At 40.2% G+C, this 18,859-nt stretch overlaps 2 protein-coding genes across 2 annotated transcripts in view; both read right to left on the minus strand.

The window, feature by feature from the left end:
• The window catches only part of LOC127500449 (zinc finger protein RFP-like), a 77,537-nt gene that overhangs the window by 27,239 nt on the left and 31,439 nt on the right, over positions 1 to 18,859 (minus strand). The window lies entirely within an intron of this gene.
• The window catches only part of LOC127501325 (E3 ubiquitin-protein ligase TRIM39-like), a 35,449-nt gene that overhangs the window by 9,015 nt on the left and 7,575 nt on the right, over positions 1 to 18,859 (minus strand). Inside the window, exons 9-12 of the mRNA XM_051873272.1 lie at positions 14,438 to 14,590; positions 9,211 to 9,339; positions 3,459 to 3,548; positions 3,281 to 3,352 (exon numbers count right to left, since the gene is read on the minus strand). Of these exons, the coding sequence (XP_051729232.1) occupies positions 3,281 to 3,352; positions 3,459 to 3,548; positions 9,211 to 9,339; positions 14,438 to 14,590 (444 nt within the window). The remainder of the gene's footprint in view (positions 1 to 3,280; positions 3,353 to 3,458; positions 3,549 to 9,210; positions 9,340 to 14,437; positions 14,591 to 18,859) is intronic.

An 18,859-nucleotide genomic window follows, 5' to 3' on the forward strand; every position in this document is an offset into this window, starting at 1 on the left:
TTTATTTTTTTTTAAACCATTAAGACGAGTCAGTGTACTGTATATCACACAAGCAATGTGTAAACTTTGCGCGAGAATAAAAGTAAAGGAGTCGGTGCATTTTCTCTCAGAGACAACGAGAGATCAATCCTACTTCAACATGCTGATAACGGTAGGCTATGTCTTAATTTATTTTCTTACTATTTCTCTTGTGGCCCATATACCTACGTAGTGGGAAAAAAAATGAGAAGAGAAGTATTTCATGTTAAACAAGTTGTTTTTGAAGTGACGCTGCTTTTCATTGACTGATTATTGCAGTCTTCGGACACATAGGCATACTGTTAATAATTGTAATTATTCATTGTATAAATGTCTTTAAATTATTTTCAGTGAGGAGTAAGCTAATCTATCAAATCTTTTATTATCCTCGCAGCGCGTGGGTTTGTGGCAATGAAATTAGCCTATTGCGGGCCAAATGAATTGTAATATAAATGTAATAATAAAATTAGGCCTACCCTAATAATACTAATACTAATACTAATAATAGGCTACTACTAATTATTATTATTATTATTATTATTATTATTATTATTATTATTATTATTATTTAATATATGCATTGGAAATGCTAAATCCTCTTGATATCCATAGCTGATGCTTTTGACGATATTTCTGGAAACATATGGTCTGTCGGCGCAACCCAGCACAGGGGTTTATCAAACGCATAGTGTGAGCAGTCTAGTGACAGCTCGACCATCGGACCGCATAGTGTGAGCACATAAATCCTGTGCTTTGGGTTTACATCGCACGCGATTTACTCGTACAGTGTGAGCTAGTAACCTTGCTGAAATCGCAGTGTATGCCCGCCTTTACGTGAATAAAACTCACGATCGTAGCTCTCCATAGACATGTCGATCAAGCTTCTAGACCAGTGGTCTCAAACTCAATTCCTGGAGGGCCACAGGTCTGCACAGTTTAGCTCCAAACAGCTCCAGTTCACACCTGTTTGGAAGTTTCTAGTAATCCCGAAGACCTTGATTAGCTGAATCAGGTGTGTTTGATTAGGGTTGGAGCAAAACTGTGCAGAACTGTGGCCCTCCAGGAATTGAGTTTGAGACCACTGTTCTAGACCATTCAGAGCCCAAGTTCTCCCATTTCCAAAGTTGAGGAGGCGGGGCCACTGAGCGCAGTATGAACGTGGCACCCTGCAGGACGAGCAGTTGAGTTACAGTTTATGTAAGGCTAGTTGGAGAGATTGGACAGTGTTTTTTTTTTTTTTTTTTTTTTTCTGAATTATTGCATTGGAACTAGTTGGAACAATTTGTCTTTGCACAATGGCTTCACGAGAGGTGTTTTTTTGGTGTGAAGTCGATTTTGGAGGAGCTTGATCGCCTTGATCTGACTAATTCTTGCAGCCACGCTAGCTTTGACGTGGTCAGAAAAACTGCTTTACAATGTGGGAGAAGATCCTGATTTTGAGAGAGTACACATTTTAAACTTATAAGAGTTGTATTTGTGCATTTCATATTGTGTGTTGCATGCATATTTGTATTGTTGCACGTATTTGTTCCAAGCGGCAACCTCCCCCAGTTTCTCTTGAAGCCAATATGGAAGTGAATTAAACTGCAATTCATCGACTGGCAGCTAGGGACAGGCTCCAAGAGAGAGCAGAATCTCATTGAGTCCCATGTTAAAATGCTCAACTTTACAGCAGAAAAAAAACGTTTACAGCCAGGTACAAATTGTGGTTTTGGTCTATATAGCTAATTTTGCCCTTCATGACAACTGTAAGAGGGGTGATTTTTTTTTTTTTTTTTTTTTTTTTTTCCTAACTCACCCATTTAAATTATATTAAGCCTTAAAGTAACAATAAAGCCTTAAAGAACAATAAACTAAACACATGCAAGCGGACCATTTAATCGTTGCACTCGCATCTCACATCCTTCAGCACCTCGTGCATGACACTGCACTGACGGGAGCCGCTCCAGGGGAGAAAACTGACTGGATCTATTATCTTCAGATGACACACAGCTCATATCACCGTCACTGTAAGTTACCAAAAGCGAAACCACACACAAAACCACTTAGCAGAGAGACTCTTTCTTACTGTATGACGTGACAGACAACTAGTTGTCCGGTGCGGTTCCGTTCACACAGCGCGGGTTTTCCAAGAATGTAGTTGTGAGTCCTGAAAATTTACGGTGTGAGTTTGGTTATAGAATGCGGTTGTCACTCCCGTAAATACCTGTACTGTGAGTGAACTTAACCATATTAAAGATTCAAATACAGGACTGACAGCCGTATTCTGCTGCTGTGTGAATGTTGCCTGCCTGGTAGGCAACTCAGTGCCACCCACGTCCCGCCTCTTTGCCCATTTTCAGTTATCCGGGAGTGACACACGGTGACGCAGATGGCGATGGCCAGCTCCGCTCACTTAAGGCTTCAAAAATGCTCTTCAGGAACCTACGGGTGACGTCACGGACACTACATCCATATTTTTTTCACAGTCTATGATTTGTTCATTGGTTGCATTGCATTCATAAGTGCATTGCTTTGTGCAATTTTTACATCTGTTTCGTGTATAAGTGCATTGCATTTTAAATTTCTGTTTTTGTTGCATGCATATTTTAATAATTGTGTGCATTTTTTGTACACTGGTTGTGCTTATTTTTTGCATGCACTTGTATTTGTGTATCTGTTATGTGGATATGCAAATTGCCTTTGTGTATGTTATGTGCATATTGCATTTGTGTATCTGTTACGTGCATATGTGAATTACGTGCATATGTCATATGTTACGTGCATATGTCATGTCATTTTAGCATGCATTTCAGGATTGATTCAGGATTTACAAATTTGTTTTGTTTTGCAGCCTAGACTTGAGTGATGAAGAATGGCAGCTAGCAAGTCAGCCAAAAAAACAAGCAAGTTGTTTGGCCACCCCCACACCTCAATCTCCATTATAAAATTGTAAACAAATACAATAAAAAATATGAATTATTCCACTCATGTGTTAAAATTGATGGGGTTTTCTGTAAAATGAAACCATTTTTATCCATTTTGTGTGTAGGGCACTCTTTTAAATTCAGACATGCCTAATTATCTAAAAAATCCAAAATATACTGCAGAGCTGAAGAGTTGAAAAGTCTGACAGACATTTTGTCGTATTTTTGCATGTATACAAATAAATAGTAAAGGAGAAACTAGAAGCCATTTAGAAAATTGACGTCAGAGCAGAAGACTATGGCATTTTTAAATGCTCAAAAAATTTAATTAAAATGTCAAATAAAAGCCAACTCACCGACATGAAGTAGAAGCTGTTCTCTAACTCTGGTGTAGTTGGTTCTAAGTTCCTCTTGTTCTCTTATCATAACTTGAATAAAATGGAGAAAAAAGCAGATAAAGTTACTCAGTGAACACTCAACACTGGTAATGAAACATGTCTGTGCTCTACTGTTTATGAAATATAATTTTCTCACCTGTGCTGTTGATCACTTGAGCTGCAAGTTGTTTTGAAACTATTATGTGCTGCTCATTCAGTGATTCGAAATCGGCAAGCTTATTATTATCTGATTAAGACAAAAGCAACAGTGGAAAATATGTGTTTTTTAGGAAAGTACATATCATGCACACTTAAGACTGAAATGGTCTACACAACAAAGTTTGAATGGAGTTTGCAAATTAAGTTCCCTTTCAGTCGGTCATGTTCGACATTACGTCAGAACTAAACCGGCGAATTGGGGATCTCTTGAGAGACCAATCCACTTCGAGTCTAACTAAACGAGTCAATGCACATTAGAATACGATTTTTGCATCTGTTGCTCCACCTTGCAGCGTGAGTATGTAATGAGCAACAGGTGCTTCGCATCTTTGCATTTCGCTTCGGAGCCGAACAGTTCTACTAACCTGCTTCTTCTGCTAAGAATCTACAAAACGAATCCACCAAGTGGATTGCACTATTCCCCGCTGGTGGTGTCACAATCACTCAAACTTCAGCACCAGTAAGAGTGTACTCACACTAGGCACGGTTGCCTTGAACCGAGCCCGAGCGCAATTGTCCCCACTCCCCACTCCCCCACTGGCCTGCAATCACACTGCACTTAACATTCCAGGCCGGAGCACGCTGACGTCATATACGATGCAACTTTTTGAATGGAAGAAAACATGAAGAAATGCACTTTCGCTAATATACTGCCTAATATAGGCTATTTATAATTTAAGCCGTGCAGCGATTTTCAATAGCACGTATCAGAGGATTATTACGAAAGCAGCTGACGTTAATGGAGGAATTTGCAGCTTTACTCACAAACTACAATTCCTGTTCATCAATAAGGTGAGAATCAGACCCGTTATAAACCCAAATACACTCAAATTAATTACATTAATTGATAAGTGTACTATCAAAGCAGTAATAAAGATGTTTGCCGTCATAATGATGACAGTAGCGCACACAAAAGTAGTAACTGTTCCATGCTCAGGCACGGTTAGCGCTCACACTGCATGCGAACCGCGCTCGAGCCCAACCGAACCGCGCTCTGGCCCACCTCTTCCAAGCGGGCCAGGGCCGGCTAAACAAACCGCGCCCGGGCACGGAACAGAGCGATCACACTTGTCAAACGAACCAGCCTTTGGGGGTCAAACGCGCTCGGGCATGGTTCAGAGCGCCTAGTGTGAGTACACCCTAAGAGAGTTAAAATTTCCCTAAAAGAGCTTACACAGCTCTTTTTCAAAATGTCTTTTCACCCATGTGTTTCTGGATGCGGTCATCACCTGGCACCGGCTGACAGTCATGATTGTTGTCTCTTGTGCCTGGGCATTAAGCACTCTGAGGCTGCTTTCATGGATGAGTCATGTACCCATTGTGGGAGGATGACCATCAGAGTGTTCCGGTCGAGACTCAAGTACCTCAGACGAGGTGGAGTCCCTTCGCCTATTCCTCGATCTAGTTCCTTTTCTGGAGGGAATCAGAAAAGGGCTACTTTGGCTAATAGCGTTGGTGACCTGAGGATCACAGTGAGTCTGGGTGGAGAATCTTTTGTTTCAGTTTGTTTCTGCTCCTCAGCCAGTGGTACCCAAATTGTCAATAAAAGTGCAATTTCCTCTTCCTCTGGGTCCCAAGAAGGCACGCATGACAGTGTGCGATGCTCTAGAAAAGCCTTGCCACTCTCGTCCCCCCTCTCTCTCTCTATCGCCAGCGGGCAACAGAGCATGATTCGAGGACTCTTTCATGCCTTCTCACACACTCTCTGCCCATCCATGGAACCAGGTATGTGTTGCCACGCACACTCAGACCCCACTTCGGGCCACCGCAGTGCCTTCCGAGTCAGGTCCCTGAGCTCCACAGGGCTGCCTCACCGTGGGTACATCTGTGGTGCCTCTGACCCCATTGGTACGGTTTCTTACGGCTTGGCAAGCCTTTGCCAGCCTGTACCCCTGGCTCATTCACAGACTCTGCTATGCTATTCAGTTCGCTCTGCGTCCCCCCCAAGTTCAGGGGTGTCCAGTTCACTTCGGTGCGGTCTATCGACACCCCTGTCTTATGGGTGGAGATTGCAGTGCTACTGGCAAAGGGTGCGATCGAGCCGGTCCCTCCAGCTGATATAGAGTCAGGTTTTTACAGCCCTTACTTCATTGTACCCAAGAAAGGCAGTGGGTTAAGACAAATCTTGGACCTGCGAGTTTTGAATCGGGCCTTACACAAGCTTCTGTAAAAATGTTGATGCAGAAATGTTGATGGTTTGCAGCGATTGCCCCTTAAGGACGTGTACTTTCATTTCTCAATTCTTCCTCATCACAGACCGTTTCTACGCTTTGTGTTCCAGGGTCGAGCATATCAGTACAAGGTCTTCCCCTTCGGGCTGTCTCTGTTGCCTCGCGTCTTTATGAAGGTCGCAGAGGCTGCCATCGTTCCGCTCAGCTCAACTATCTTGCTGACTGGCTAATACTGGCCCAGTCACAAGAGCAGTTGTGCGAACACAGGGACATGGTGCTCCGTCACCTCAGCCTGTTGGAACTTTGGGTCAACCTGGACAAGAGCAAACTCTACCCTGTGCAGAGGCTCTCTTATCTCAGTATGGAGCTGGACTCGGTCAGCCAGACAGCTCGCCTCACAGAGGAGCGTGTCCAGTCAGTGTTGAATTGCTTGAATTCATTCAAATGCAGGACAGTGGCCCCACTGAAGTTATTTCAGAGGCTCCTGGGACATAAGGCATCCACAGCCATAGTAACGCCGCTCGGATTGCTTTACATGAGGCCGCTTCAGCACTGGCTTAATGGCAGAGTCCCGAGAAGGGCATGGCAGCGTGGCACGCATCGGGTTTCTATAACCCCGTCCTGTCCCCAAACCTACGGTTTCTATGGGCGGAAGTTTCCCTAGAACAACTGTCCAGACATGTTGTGGTTTTCACGGATGCCTCTGCCACTGGCTGAGTTGGAGCAAAGTCTGTCTCCCTCCACCTTCAAGCCGATAATGCTGCACATCACGATGTGGTCGATGGTAAGTCTCTAAGGAAGCACGACCTGATCATCTGGTTCCTTAGGTGGTGAGAAGGTTCAATCCTCCTCGCCTTCACTCTATACCCTCTTGGGATTTATCTCTGGTGCTCGGTGCACTTCAGAGATTCCCCTTTGAACCTCTGCAATCAGTAGATTTGAAAACTCAGTTCACCTGGTTGCACTTCTAACAAGAGGGTAGGGGACCTGCAAGCATTTTCGGTAATGATTCATGCCTGTGCCCAAATATGTGCCCAAGGTTCCCACAACTCCGTTCAGGGATCAGGTGGTGAACCTGCAAGCGCTGCCATAGCTTTGCTCTGTCCCGTTCATGCTTTGCGCATATACATGGATCGAACGCAGAGCTTCAGGACCTCAGAGCAACTCTTCATCTGTTACAGAAGTCAGCAGAAGGGAAAGGCTGTCTCCAAGCAGAGGTTGCCCCACTGGATAGTGGATGCCTTCACCCTTGCGTATGAAGCCCAAAGTGAGCCTTGCCCGCTCAGGGTTAGAGCCCACTCCACCAGGAGTGTTGCTTCATCCTGGGTGCTGGCACATGGCGCCTCGCTTGCAGACATATGTAGAGCTGCTGACTGGGCGACACCCAACACGTTTGCTAGATTCTGTAGCCTTCGTGAAGAACCAGTTTCCTCCCGTATACTTGCCCCAAGCGGCCATTAGTACGATGGACTCATTCAGTGATGGCTTGCTGCGCCATTCCCCTCCTAAATGGACTGGATACATGCGCTTATATTGCTCCAGTGGTGTTCCCCGATTGGCGAATCCTGTCGAGTTCCTCCGTCACCCCTTGGCAGTCAGACGTGGCGGACCGTCCGACACCAGGCCAAGCGTTCATATGCATTAGTGGAACTTGTGTTAGGCTGGGTGCCATATGTAATGATCCCTGCGACGATCCCATATGTGTAATCTCCACGTTATGACTTCCCTTTTGATGAACCATGTCTTTCCCTTGGCAGAGTTCACTCTGCCATCTCTGCCAGTTGTAGTCCCCTCCCTAACTAGGCCAGGGCCACCTCAGAGACATCCTTCCATATGTTGTATTGCCTAAATCCATACCCATATGTGTAACTTCTACATAGAACTCTTTCCCAGCGTTATCCAATAGTCTCACTGAAAGGGTCATGTGGAACAGCAGTGATTGACTTTCTCTGCATAAAGCCCTGTCCCATCTTCCACTCCACTGCTGCCAGGGGAGTAGGAGGCTTATGCAGGGCGCTGGGAGGGCCAGCAACTGTGGCGTTTTGGTAGATACCCCCAATACATCTGTTCAGTTCTGACGTAATGTCGAATGTGACCGACTGAAAGGGAACATCTCGGTTACGTATGTAACCCTCTTTCCCTGAAGGAGGGAATGGAGATGTTACGTCATGTTACGTCATGTTACATCCCAGGGTGTTCTAATATCATTTGTTGTGAGAAAGTGCTTGTGTGCCCTGTGTTGTGTTCTTTCTTTCTCTCCCTCACACTCTTACTCAGGCTAATTACCATCAGCTGCAGCTCGTTGTGAGCATGCCTGAGTCTGAGCAGAGGAGTATAAATGGGGCACTCAGAAGATCCTATGCAGAGGAACACTTCTCCCCAGCCTTAGACTAGAAATTGTCAGTGCTTAACTTTGAGTTTGGAGTGGGACCTATACTCATTTGCTGTGTGCCAGCAATGGTTCCTTAGTTTGCCTTCCAGTTTATCCTTGTGAGGGTAATTAAAAGGTATTGTACCCTTCTAATGTTGACTTTGTTCTCTGTTGGTAACTAAAAGGTATTGTATCACTTCTTATTACCTCCATTTACTAGTTTATGGTTAATTGGGAAATGTAGGGGGAGAGTGCCTTTTTATTTTGTGTGTAATATTTTCTCCTGTTTTTGGTTAGAGAGGAAGCTCAGGTAAGTTTATGTTGTTGGTTTTCATCTTTGTTTTTATGCAGGATAGGTAGCTCCTCTAAACCTTAGTTAGCTTCTGTTTATTATTTTAGGCCATACTCTCTCCTGAAGATTTAATATCATATTTTTGTTAAGCTTTATGGTATATGTAGAAAATAAACATTTTTACTTTTCCTTAAAGTTATGTTTTCCTCTGAGACTGAGGCTGAAGTGTGTTCTCCACATATTTTTACGTCTCTGCGTTACCTTTTTTTATTTTCATATTTTGTTTTCCTTTGTTACCTCCCCTTCAGACCCCTAGACGGGAAGGGGAACGTAACATGTCCCATCTCCACAGTTGCTTACCATCGCTGCGTGCCGGGCCATGTATCTTGGCTCCTCAGTGGAAAGCAAAGATGCGAAGCACCTGGTGCTCATTATATACTTGCACTGTGAGGTGGAGCAACAGATGCAAAAATCACATGCCAATGTGCATTGGCTCGTTTAGTTAGACTCGAAGTGGATTGGTCTCTCAAGTGATCCCCCAATTCTTCGGTTCAATTCTGATGTAACGTCTCCATTCCTTCCTTCAGGAAACAAGGGTTACATACATAACCGAGACTTTTTCAGGCTTAATTAATATCAGTTTACACCTTTACACCAATATGGAGGCTTGTTTGACAATACTTGAAAACAGCTTTGCTGAAAAGTATGATTTTACCAATAAAAAGCTACTTGCTTGCAAGAAAAATTGCTTTGCAAGTTGAAATGATGGTACTACACTGAGATGAAGTAGAAGTATTTACAGTAACTCAGTCAATGCACTTTGAACAAAGCAAATATCTATATCGGTTATACTCACAAAGGATCCAGAGAGCGCAGAGACCCCCGAGAGCAAAAACGAGAGACAAACCCAGAAGAGTCAGAAGAGCTTTAGTCCACTTAGAGGAACTGACTTTCCTCTCACTTTCTTGTTCTTCAGTGAAATTACCTGTGGTTAGAAATTTGATGAGTAAAAGGAAATTATTTCTGAACCCTTGAATCATTGCAGCATTTCTGTCTGGAACTATTCCTGAATTTACACTGGGTTTATTTCTGTAAAATAAAATTTTAACATAATATATTTTCAACACATTGACCCAACCAGACATTTTAATAATTGTATTCTGGAACTCAATTCAACCTTTAAGTTAAAATCTACCTTCATGGTTGACTCTTGTCTGAATGTTTACCGGTGTATTTTTAATGCAATCATTTTTACCCAAAAAATATGAAAAATATTTATTGAAATTTTAGATTGAAGGATATACAGTAATTCACAAATATTGTAAGTTTCAAATTGGATTTTTGAAATAAAACATTCAAAACCACTGCTAGAGAAAACAAGCATTTGTGTAATTAAATATCTGACTCAAAAAGAGAGGCTAAAGTTTGTGAACTGTAGTGGAAATCTAATTTCTTAGCATTTATTTCTGTTTTGTACTTTATATGATTCGTGTCTCTGTATGTAGTCTGCTTATGCGGAGTGGAAATTTACTGGCAGAGACTGATAAGAAGTAAGATGCAACAACTTGTTATTGTGTCTGTGAACACAGGTGCACATCCTTGAAACTATCTTTTGGAGAAGCTAGTCTTGACTGCTACTGTAGGAACAGAAATTGAACATTTTCAGTACTTTTCCATTCCTAATATGGTAACGTATGAGTGTATATAAAAACACACCACACTAGGCAAGGGTTTCTTTCTCTGCAGAAACCTCTGTCTGTACGTGAACGACCATATTTAAAAAAGAATAACTACTTTAAAGACAACATTACAACCTTGTTGTCTCAACAACAAATAAATAATTTACACAACAAACTGGCGACAAGGATGGGATTCAGCATGTGATTCATCTGGACCTGAGAACGTTTGAGGCTGATCATCCTGGTTTCCAAAGACTGGTTCCCTACCCCGAAGTCTTTAGAGAATAAGGCAGAACGTTTGAGGACCTGGAGTTTCACTGCTGGAATCTCAAAGAATCCTAAGGGAAACTGAAGGCATATTTGCCCGGTGAAACTGTTTTGGAATTATAAAATTGAAGTTTGATGTTTTCAGATGGATGTTTTCTGTGTCACAATTCTCTCCACCTCCTGGAGTGAGGTTAAATATTTCCAAAGCACTGGAAATAAATTAAGGGGATCAAAGGATTGGTCCAAGAGAGAAGTTATAGGATTTCTGAAGGATCAGAAACTGGCTTTCTTCACAGCCAGTGTAAAGACGAACTGTGGTGACGACTGCAGCGGTTAGGTAAGGGGGCATCCCAATGTTAAGTGACACAGAGAATATGGGGTCTGTAAAAAATTTTTTATATATATATATTAACTCGAGTGATTGGACAGTCCCATTTAAAAGGAAATTAAAAGAAAATATGGCTGACAAACCAAGTAATTTGATCAGTGCTGATACAAACAATTAGAAGAGAGCAAACGCTGTAAGCAGCTCTGCTCTGAAGCTCTCACATCAAAGAAATGCGTAGAGCTCATTAAGAAAATGGTTTCATGGGTTTTGATTCTGATTGGAAAATTAAAATTGACATAAACTATATTGTTATCCTGAGATTCATGAAATAAATACTGAAATTGTTCAAATATAAATAATTGGAATATGCACCTGTGGAGCAATTTTTAATCGTCACTTAAAGTCAAGAAATAGGTGATCTAAAAGTGATAGATAAATAGTTTGATTTTAACTGCACGTGCTTAAATATTATACTCTGTTTCTGAAGACGTCTAGAATTTGTATCCCGTTATCCCTGGGAGACAGAATGAAAAGGCTAATCCATTGCAGAGATTTTGATTTATGTTAAATAAGAAAACTTTTGTGTATTGTGTTGAGTAAGAATGAGATTGGGTGATCAAGTTAAATAGAAATTTTGATTTGAACAGGCACATAACAGACATCTTACAGTAATTTTAGTTTGTAGTAAAAGACAAAGAATTCTTTACTGTTACATTATAAACCATATATCATAATTAGAGTAGTTTACTGCTCTTTCCTGCATTTTGCAAAAAAGAATCTGCATGCTTTTCTCCTGCAAAGAAGAAGCACATTACAGCCCAGGCTCATTAGAAAAACATTCCCGTGGCAACATTTTTGCAAAACGCAAAATATGTTGCGTCATGCACGTTTCGTGACAGTTTCAAAGTGAAATGTCCAGTGAGTGGTGCTAAAAACTTGTTTAGTTTTTCCGGAACAGATGAACGTGAATATTGCAACAGCTGTGTTCGACATCGGCTGCAGCTGGATGCAACCAATCGGCATTTCAAGACACTGCTTTCCAAAATACCACCCCTATAAACCAATTGATCAAACATGGCCGTCAGGTCTGCAGACATTTAGGTGCTTGACTGTAAACTCAACAGTCAGGTGCAAGTACTATAAAAAGGCAAAAGGTGAGTTTATGTGTCTTCAACAAAATGGAAGGCAATGTTGCAGTAAGAAGAAGAGGGAGAAACATCATTGGCCACAGAGCTATTTTAAATGTCCCGGGCCAGCGTGGTGGTAACATCACAATATATGTTGCAATCATGCAGAATAGGGTCCTCCACCAACCGAGGCCCTTACAACACGGCCCATATATTCACATTTTAGACAGACTACACAAAATCATCACAGCAGAAGACCAAATGGATGCAGAGCAACTGGTTTCATAAGCATCCACAATCTTCACTCCAATACCTCCCACCATACAGTGCCTTCCCTAAACCTTTCTTTTTTTTTTCTTCTTTTTTTTTTTTTCCATGGCGGTGGAAGGTTTACGATCTCCAACCCTATGTCAGGATATCCCTCATTCAAGCCATGGAGGAGGCCTGTGACCTAATTGATGCAGGGTCTGTGCAAGGATGGATTCACCATTCAAGAAGATTCTTCCCTCGCTGTCTTGCGAGAGAGGACATCGCCTGTGATGTGGATGAAGTGCTATGCCCAGATCCAACTAGGCGAAGAGATGATGCTTTTTTTTCTTTTTTTCCATTTAAAATCATGGTTTTGTTCTGTCTCCACAAATGTTTTTGTTTGTGTACTATATTGTATTTAGAATATGTTCTGATTTTCAGTGCAAAATGCAACCTTTGGAAAGGCATGGATGTATTGAATGGTTTTACAATGTGGTGAGAAATAAATATTTTCAACAATGTGCAGTACTGATCTTGTGTGTGTGTGTGTGTGTGTGTGTGTGTGTGTGTGTGTGTTTGTCAATATATTCATGTACTTTACTCTAACAATATCGCGGAAAAAAAATCAAACCCAGACTATACCATTAGAAAATTGTGTTTAAGTGTTTAAGATTGAGCACAGCAGTGTGTAAATGAATCAAACAGAATCAGAATGTATGAACCATGTGTGTTCCATACGGTGTCAAAGTTGGGTTTTGTTAAATTAATGTAAAGTTTTGATTGAAGTGTTTCATTTTATAAAAGAACTGAGGTGTTCTGCTACTTGTGTGTGTGGATCTGTGAATTGTGTGTAGTGTTTTGACAAAATGAGCCTTGTTTTTAAAATTGTGCTTAGGCAATCATAAAAAAACTGTAAAACAGCTCAAACATGCATTTTAGTCTGGGACTAGCTTACAGTTATTTTCAACAGCTTACACACAAAATCCTTACATGTCACACAATTTCTGAAACCTGACACTTAAACACCAGAACCACACACCAAATCTGCAAAACCATACACTAATTCTCGGCCTTCAACTCAGTTTTCAATTTCATAAAACACTTTTTGCAAAACAAAACACACATTTCTCTATGCAACGCACAAAAATGTAACAGGAAGTATCTTGATTTCCGTTTTCAAACACAACCATTGTTTCTGTCCAACTTCACATGGATGATGTATATATTTTCTTTCGTACTATGTAATAATGTATTCACAACCACAAATGCTTACAGTAAAAAAATAAATAGTTTGGTTTCAATCTTGCTTTTGAGTTTACCATGAATTTTTCAACATCTCTCTGCCAATTACTTTCAGTCTTGTAAAGAAATGTACATAGGAGCTCATGAAAGAAGACCTTTAGGTTTTGAATAATTGTGTGTATATGATATATCCAAAAATAGAATATTATGGCAAAGGTGTTTGCAACCGATGTTTGCTTTTGAGATGTGTTTGTGATATTTTGAATGCAGTGCTTCATTTTGCAAGAGATGTGAGGCATTTCTTGGATTTGTGTGTAAAGTTTTGAAAATGCGTGTAAGCAGTTGAAAAAGACTGTAAACCTTTTCTGTGAAACAAGGGGATAGTGTTACAGTGTGTAGTCACAGGATGTCAAATGATAAACTTCACACCAGTTCACACACCACGGTTACTTTAAGCAAACTCTAATAAACTCTAGCAAATTCAGATGAGGAAGTTCAACCTGCCACAAGAGCTACTGATACAATTCTACTCTGTAGCAACTGAATCCATCCTCTGCACTTCTATTACTGCCTGCAGCTGGTTCAGCTCAGCTACCAAATCAGATCTCAGAAGACTATAGTCCGGACTGCTGAACGAGTGAGTAAAATAGCTGTCAAAATCATTCTAGACCCTTCACACCAATGCCACTTCCTCTTTGAACTGTTGCTGTCCGGTCTGCACCACAATGGCCAGGCACAGGAACAGTTTCTTTCCTCAGGCAATCCACCTCATGAACAGTTAATGCCCCCACTGGCAATAAACATGTGCAATACACAACACTATTTATACATTTATTTATTTATTTTTTAAATATTTTTTGTATATTGTTATTTCCTATTTACTTATTCTGTTTTTATTCTTTTTATTATCTCTGCTGCACTGTCATTCTGTTTGTACTGTGGAAGTTTTCTGATTCTGATATTTATATTTAAATATTTTTTAGCTTTTTTATTTAAATGACAGTGTTGACAGTTTATGATCCCCAGGGAATGAATGGATAATATGTAAACCTTGAATGCAATGTAAGCCTCTTTAAACAAAAGTGTCTGCCAAATGTGTAATTGTTGAATGAATATAAGTAACCTTACTCGGTTACTACACAATAGAAATATAAATTCTAATGCATATAGTGATAACATCTCCAGCCTTACCTTTGAATTGAGAGCATTTTTCATCTGAAGAAACTGTTGAAAGTACGAAATCAGTATTTTCATAGATTGAATCCATTTCACGAGCCTGACAGAAGATGTGTCCGCTGAGGCTTGAGTGCTGCTTGAGTTTGTTCAGAATAAGGAAGTCACATAAAATGTCATTCACATTCGTTTTTCAAAAATGCTTACACAGATTTTTTTTTTTTATATATGGCTCCATTTCTCAAAACTCTGCACACAAAAATGCAAAACACACACACAAGATGCAAAACATCACACATATCTTGCAAAAGCAAACTCTTCATACAAAACTATATAAACTTTTCTAAAAATGCTACTTTTGCGTAGTAACTCAAAACATCTGTCTTGCGTTGCAAACATCTTTGCCATAATATTCTATTTTTTTTTTTACAAATCACACTCAGTTATTCAATGCCTAAAGCTCTTGGTTCATGAGCTCCTATGTACATTTCTGTACAAAATTGAAAGTAATTGGCAGAAAGATGTTGAAAAATTCACAGTAATGTATGTATACATGTGTGTATACATGCATATATATATATATATATATATATATATATATACATATATATATATTGCTATGTCTGAGGTAAACCACACCCTCCTCATTACCCTATGGACAAAGAAATGTAGAAATACATAAATGAAAAAATAAAGAATTGTAGAAATGAACAAATGTGGAAATAAACTAATATGGAAATAAATAAAAATCTAAATGAATAAATGTATAAATAAATAAAAGAAAAAATAAATAAATGTGGGAAAAAATAAATATATACATAAATAAGGGAATAAATGTTTAAATAATTATTTATTTATTTATTTATTTTTTATGCTTTTCTTTGTATATTTATTTATGTATTTATTTATTTTTAATTTTGGATTCCATAACATGTCTGGGGGTAACTGGGGCTGTCAAGAAAAAAAATTGTAAATTTGTAAAAGCACCATAAAAGTAGTCGAGTAAAACTGTTGTTTTGTCATTTAAGAGCTTAACCGCCCCAGTGCCCATTCACTTTCATTTTTTTTATACACAGCAATATAGGTTTGGAACAACATTAAGTGAATAACTTTTAGCAGAACTACACTGTAAGAAAAAAAAAAAATCGATCCATAAAAAACAGAAAAGACGGTAATTTTAAGACATTATCTGTTAAATTTACAGACTTTGAAACGTCTTATGAAACACCTCTCAATGTTTTTCTCAGGTTTTGGAGAAGGGAAGTATGTCTCGTTTGAGGATTGTCAGTGGCATCAGCCGTGTTTTCAGTGTTCAGAGTGTTTGGTGTCTCTGGTTGGCGCTGGATTCTTCCCTGACGGAACAAAGATTCTCTGCAAAAGCTGCAATGCCAAATAATCCATAACTGCTTCTGTAGATGTGCTGAAAAACAGACCTTTGTGTAATAGAAACACAATTATGCCTTGTTCTACATCTCCCCAAGTACCACTGTGTGTTACGGTGTAGTAGTGTTGAAGAGATGAAGCGTATACGGAGATCCACAAACATAGGGTATTTACAGTTTTTCTCGATTGCTTAAACATTTCTTGAAACTATGCCTCATATTCTCAAAACAGTAAACACAAATCTGTAACGTCTCACCCAATTCCCCAAACATCCTATTTTCAGGTCAAAATGAAGCTCTACACTCAAAACCATTCACTCTTGCTGAAAAACCAAACTTTGCCCTCAGACATCACACACAAGCCCTCAAAAACACACACACTACAACATAGTCTTACACACTGGTGAGATAAATTCAAAACAATACTACAAAAACCAGAAACAAAAACCAGTAATAAGTTGTGTTGCTTGTAGTTTTCCCCCTCAAGGAACTTTTCACATGATGAACACATGTATACATTTGCACATTTTTTATTCCTTAATGTAATGTACAGTACAATACACCAAACAACAACAAAAAATATTCTGCCCCAGCATCACATCTTTGGTCTGGGACAGGCCAGAGAATCTCATCAACATCACAGGCTGTACTGGCCCTATCCAGGGTAAAATCCTCTTGCATGCCTGATCCACCCCTGGCACACATCAACTGAAATGTCTAGTCAGGCTTCTTCCATTCCATCGTCTCTGTGTCCTACAAAAACAGAAGTACTGATTACTATAACTGTAACACATCCTTTTTACAAAATGGAAGCAGACAGAAACTCTATCGGTATGTAAGGCACTTTGTTGCATGTGTTGTAACACTCAAAAGTTACAGCACACTGAGGTACACCTACCTGTTTTCCTCCCTGAAGGTTCTCATGATCGAGGCGATGGTGAAGCAACTGAAGTTTGGCTATACTCATTGCCCAGCCTCCCTCATAGTCATACCATGGACAAGGACATGGTCAACTAGTGGCACGAATTTCATCTGAGACTCCTTGTCTCCTTGCCACTCATCCTCATCCTCCTCCTCTTCCTCTTCCTTCGCCTTTTCCTCTACTCCTTACTGCTCCTCTGCTCATCCTCCTCCTCCTCCTCCTCCTCCTCCTCTCTGGTGTCCTCAACCTTTTCAATCACGTCTCTCTGGATCCATTGTTCCAAAACTGAATGAACTGACTCAGGCTCTTTTATCTCTCTATTGAAGATTCTGATTGGTGTTTGATAAATTCTGACTCTTAGTGTTTCCACGTGGGTAACTGTGTGCTAATTGAGCTAAAGCTATGCTGACTTGAGTGAACAATACTGAATGCTAGTGCTTTCTAAATGACAACATGGTGTAGGCAATGAGAAATGAAGGGATTTGTGTGTAGAGTTTTGCAGCGACAGTTCAACAAATCTAATTCATGTGTCAAAACAGGGGATTAGTGTTTATAGTTTAGGGAATTGGGTGTGCTTTTTGATAAATGGCATTGTGGTTTTGAAATTTTAGTTCAAAAGCCTGGTTATAGTGTTTAAGCAATTGAGAAAAACTGTAATGACAACAAAGGAGATACACACATTTACACACTAGTTTAACATTAGAACAGACAAGGAGTGCAGGGAGTGAGTCCATAATAAAGGATGTGTGGATGATGAAGTCCAGGTGCAGGTGATGAGTGCTGATGGGGAGATGACGAGGAAGTGAGTGCAGGTGTGGAAACAGGAGGATCATGGGAATTGGAGTCCGGGAACAGAGGGATCTGTGACAAGACAGAGGCAATAGTTTCTGTTACAACATCGAGGTCTTCTAAGCTTTCTGGTATGCTAAGGCGATGAAACTGATCAAGAAGATTACTTATAAAGCGATCTTTAGTGGTAGAAGTGATGGTTCTACCATATTTATGCCTCCATGCCATAAATATGGTAGAACCATCACTTCTACCACTAAAGATCGCTTTATAAATAATCTTCCTGATCAGTTTCATCGCCTTAGCATACCAGAAAGCTTAGAAGAAAGCTTAAATTAATTGCATGCCATTTATTAACACAAGCCATCCAGCATTTATTAATGATATTCTAAAATCGATCTAGCTTACTGCAGTGTGTAACAAATGTCTCACAGGAGCCAGTGAGCGAACGCACAGAGTAACGTTATAACATCATTTTCAACTAGGGATGGGTAGTTCGACACCCAGTGTCGACACACGTCTTGAGTTTTCGGCACACTAGTGCTCCGAAACAGTGTTCCGGAGCATTGCTTGAAATGAGGCTGTCACATGACCTGTGGAAATGAAGCTGCGTTACCTCACTGACACATCACGCCGGGCTCAAACGAACATATATTTTCTAAAGCTGGTGACATGATTAGTAAAAAAGGAGCTGCTTAAGCTCCAGCACAGTGAAACAAATAATATTCTTGAATAAAAATACGAAATTGCATTTGTATTTATGCATTTGTGTTTTTTAAACAATGTGCATGTTTGTGTTGTTTTGTAAAGAAAACACAAAAATGGTGCAATGAAAAAAAATCACAGACCTAATTTATTGGCGTATTAAACAATTTATTTATAAGGTGAAAAGATACAAGTTTGATGCGAGTAAAAACAGAAAGAACAGAAAGTCTTTATTGTCATTGTATTGTGCCACCATCTTTCTAATGACATATATGGTTAATAAATATACAAATAAACCTTACACTGACATCCCAACTAACAAAACTGAATGACACAGGTAGTGTAGGAATTTTATTGACCACCAGATGGCGAAGTAGAGCACTGTTTCAAAAGCTTTGAAGCACCGATGCAGTTTGTTGTAAAAGCCCCACTGCTTCAAAAGCTTCCTTCGGCACATCCCTATTTTCAACACAGTCAAATGTATCTAATGATAAACAGCGCTGTGTTACTTCATACGCTTGACCGGAAGAAGCGGAAGCGACGACTGCGGCATAATAAAAGCTCCATTGCTCTCGAGGCGTGTCACATTCGTCTCTCATTAGCAATTGTTCCAGCAGCCTCCTTCAGCTCCAACATCACTCA

This window comes from Ctenopharyngodon idella, chromosome 19 (assembly GCF_019924925.1).
Source record: "Ctenopharyngodon idella isolate HZGC_01 chromosome 19, HZGC01, whole genome shotgun sequence".
NCBI lineage: Eukaryota > Metazoa > Chordata > Actinopteri > Cypriniformes > Xenocyprididae > Ctenopharyngodon > Ctenopharyngodon idella.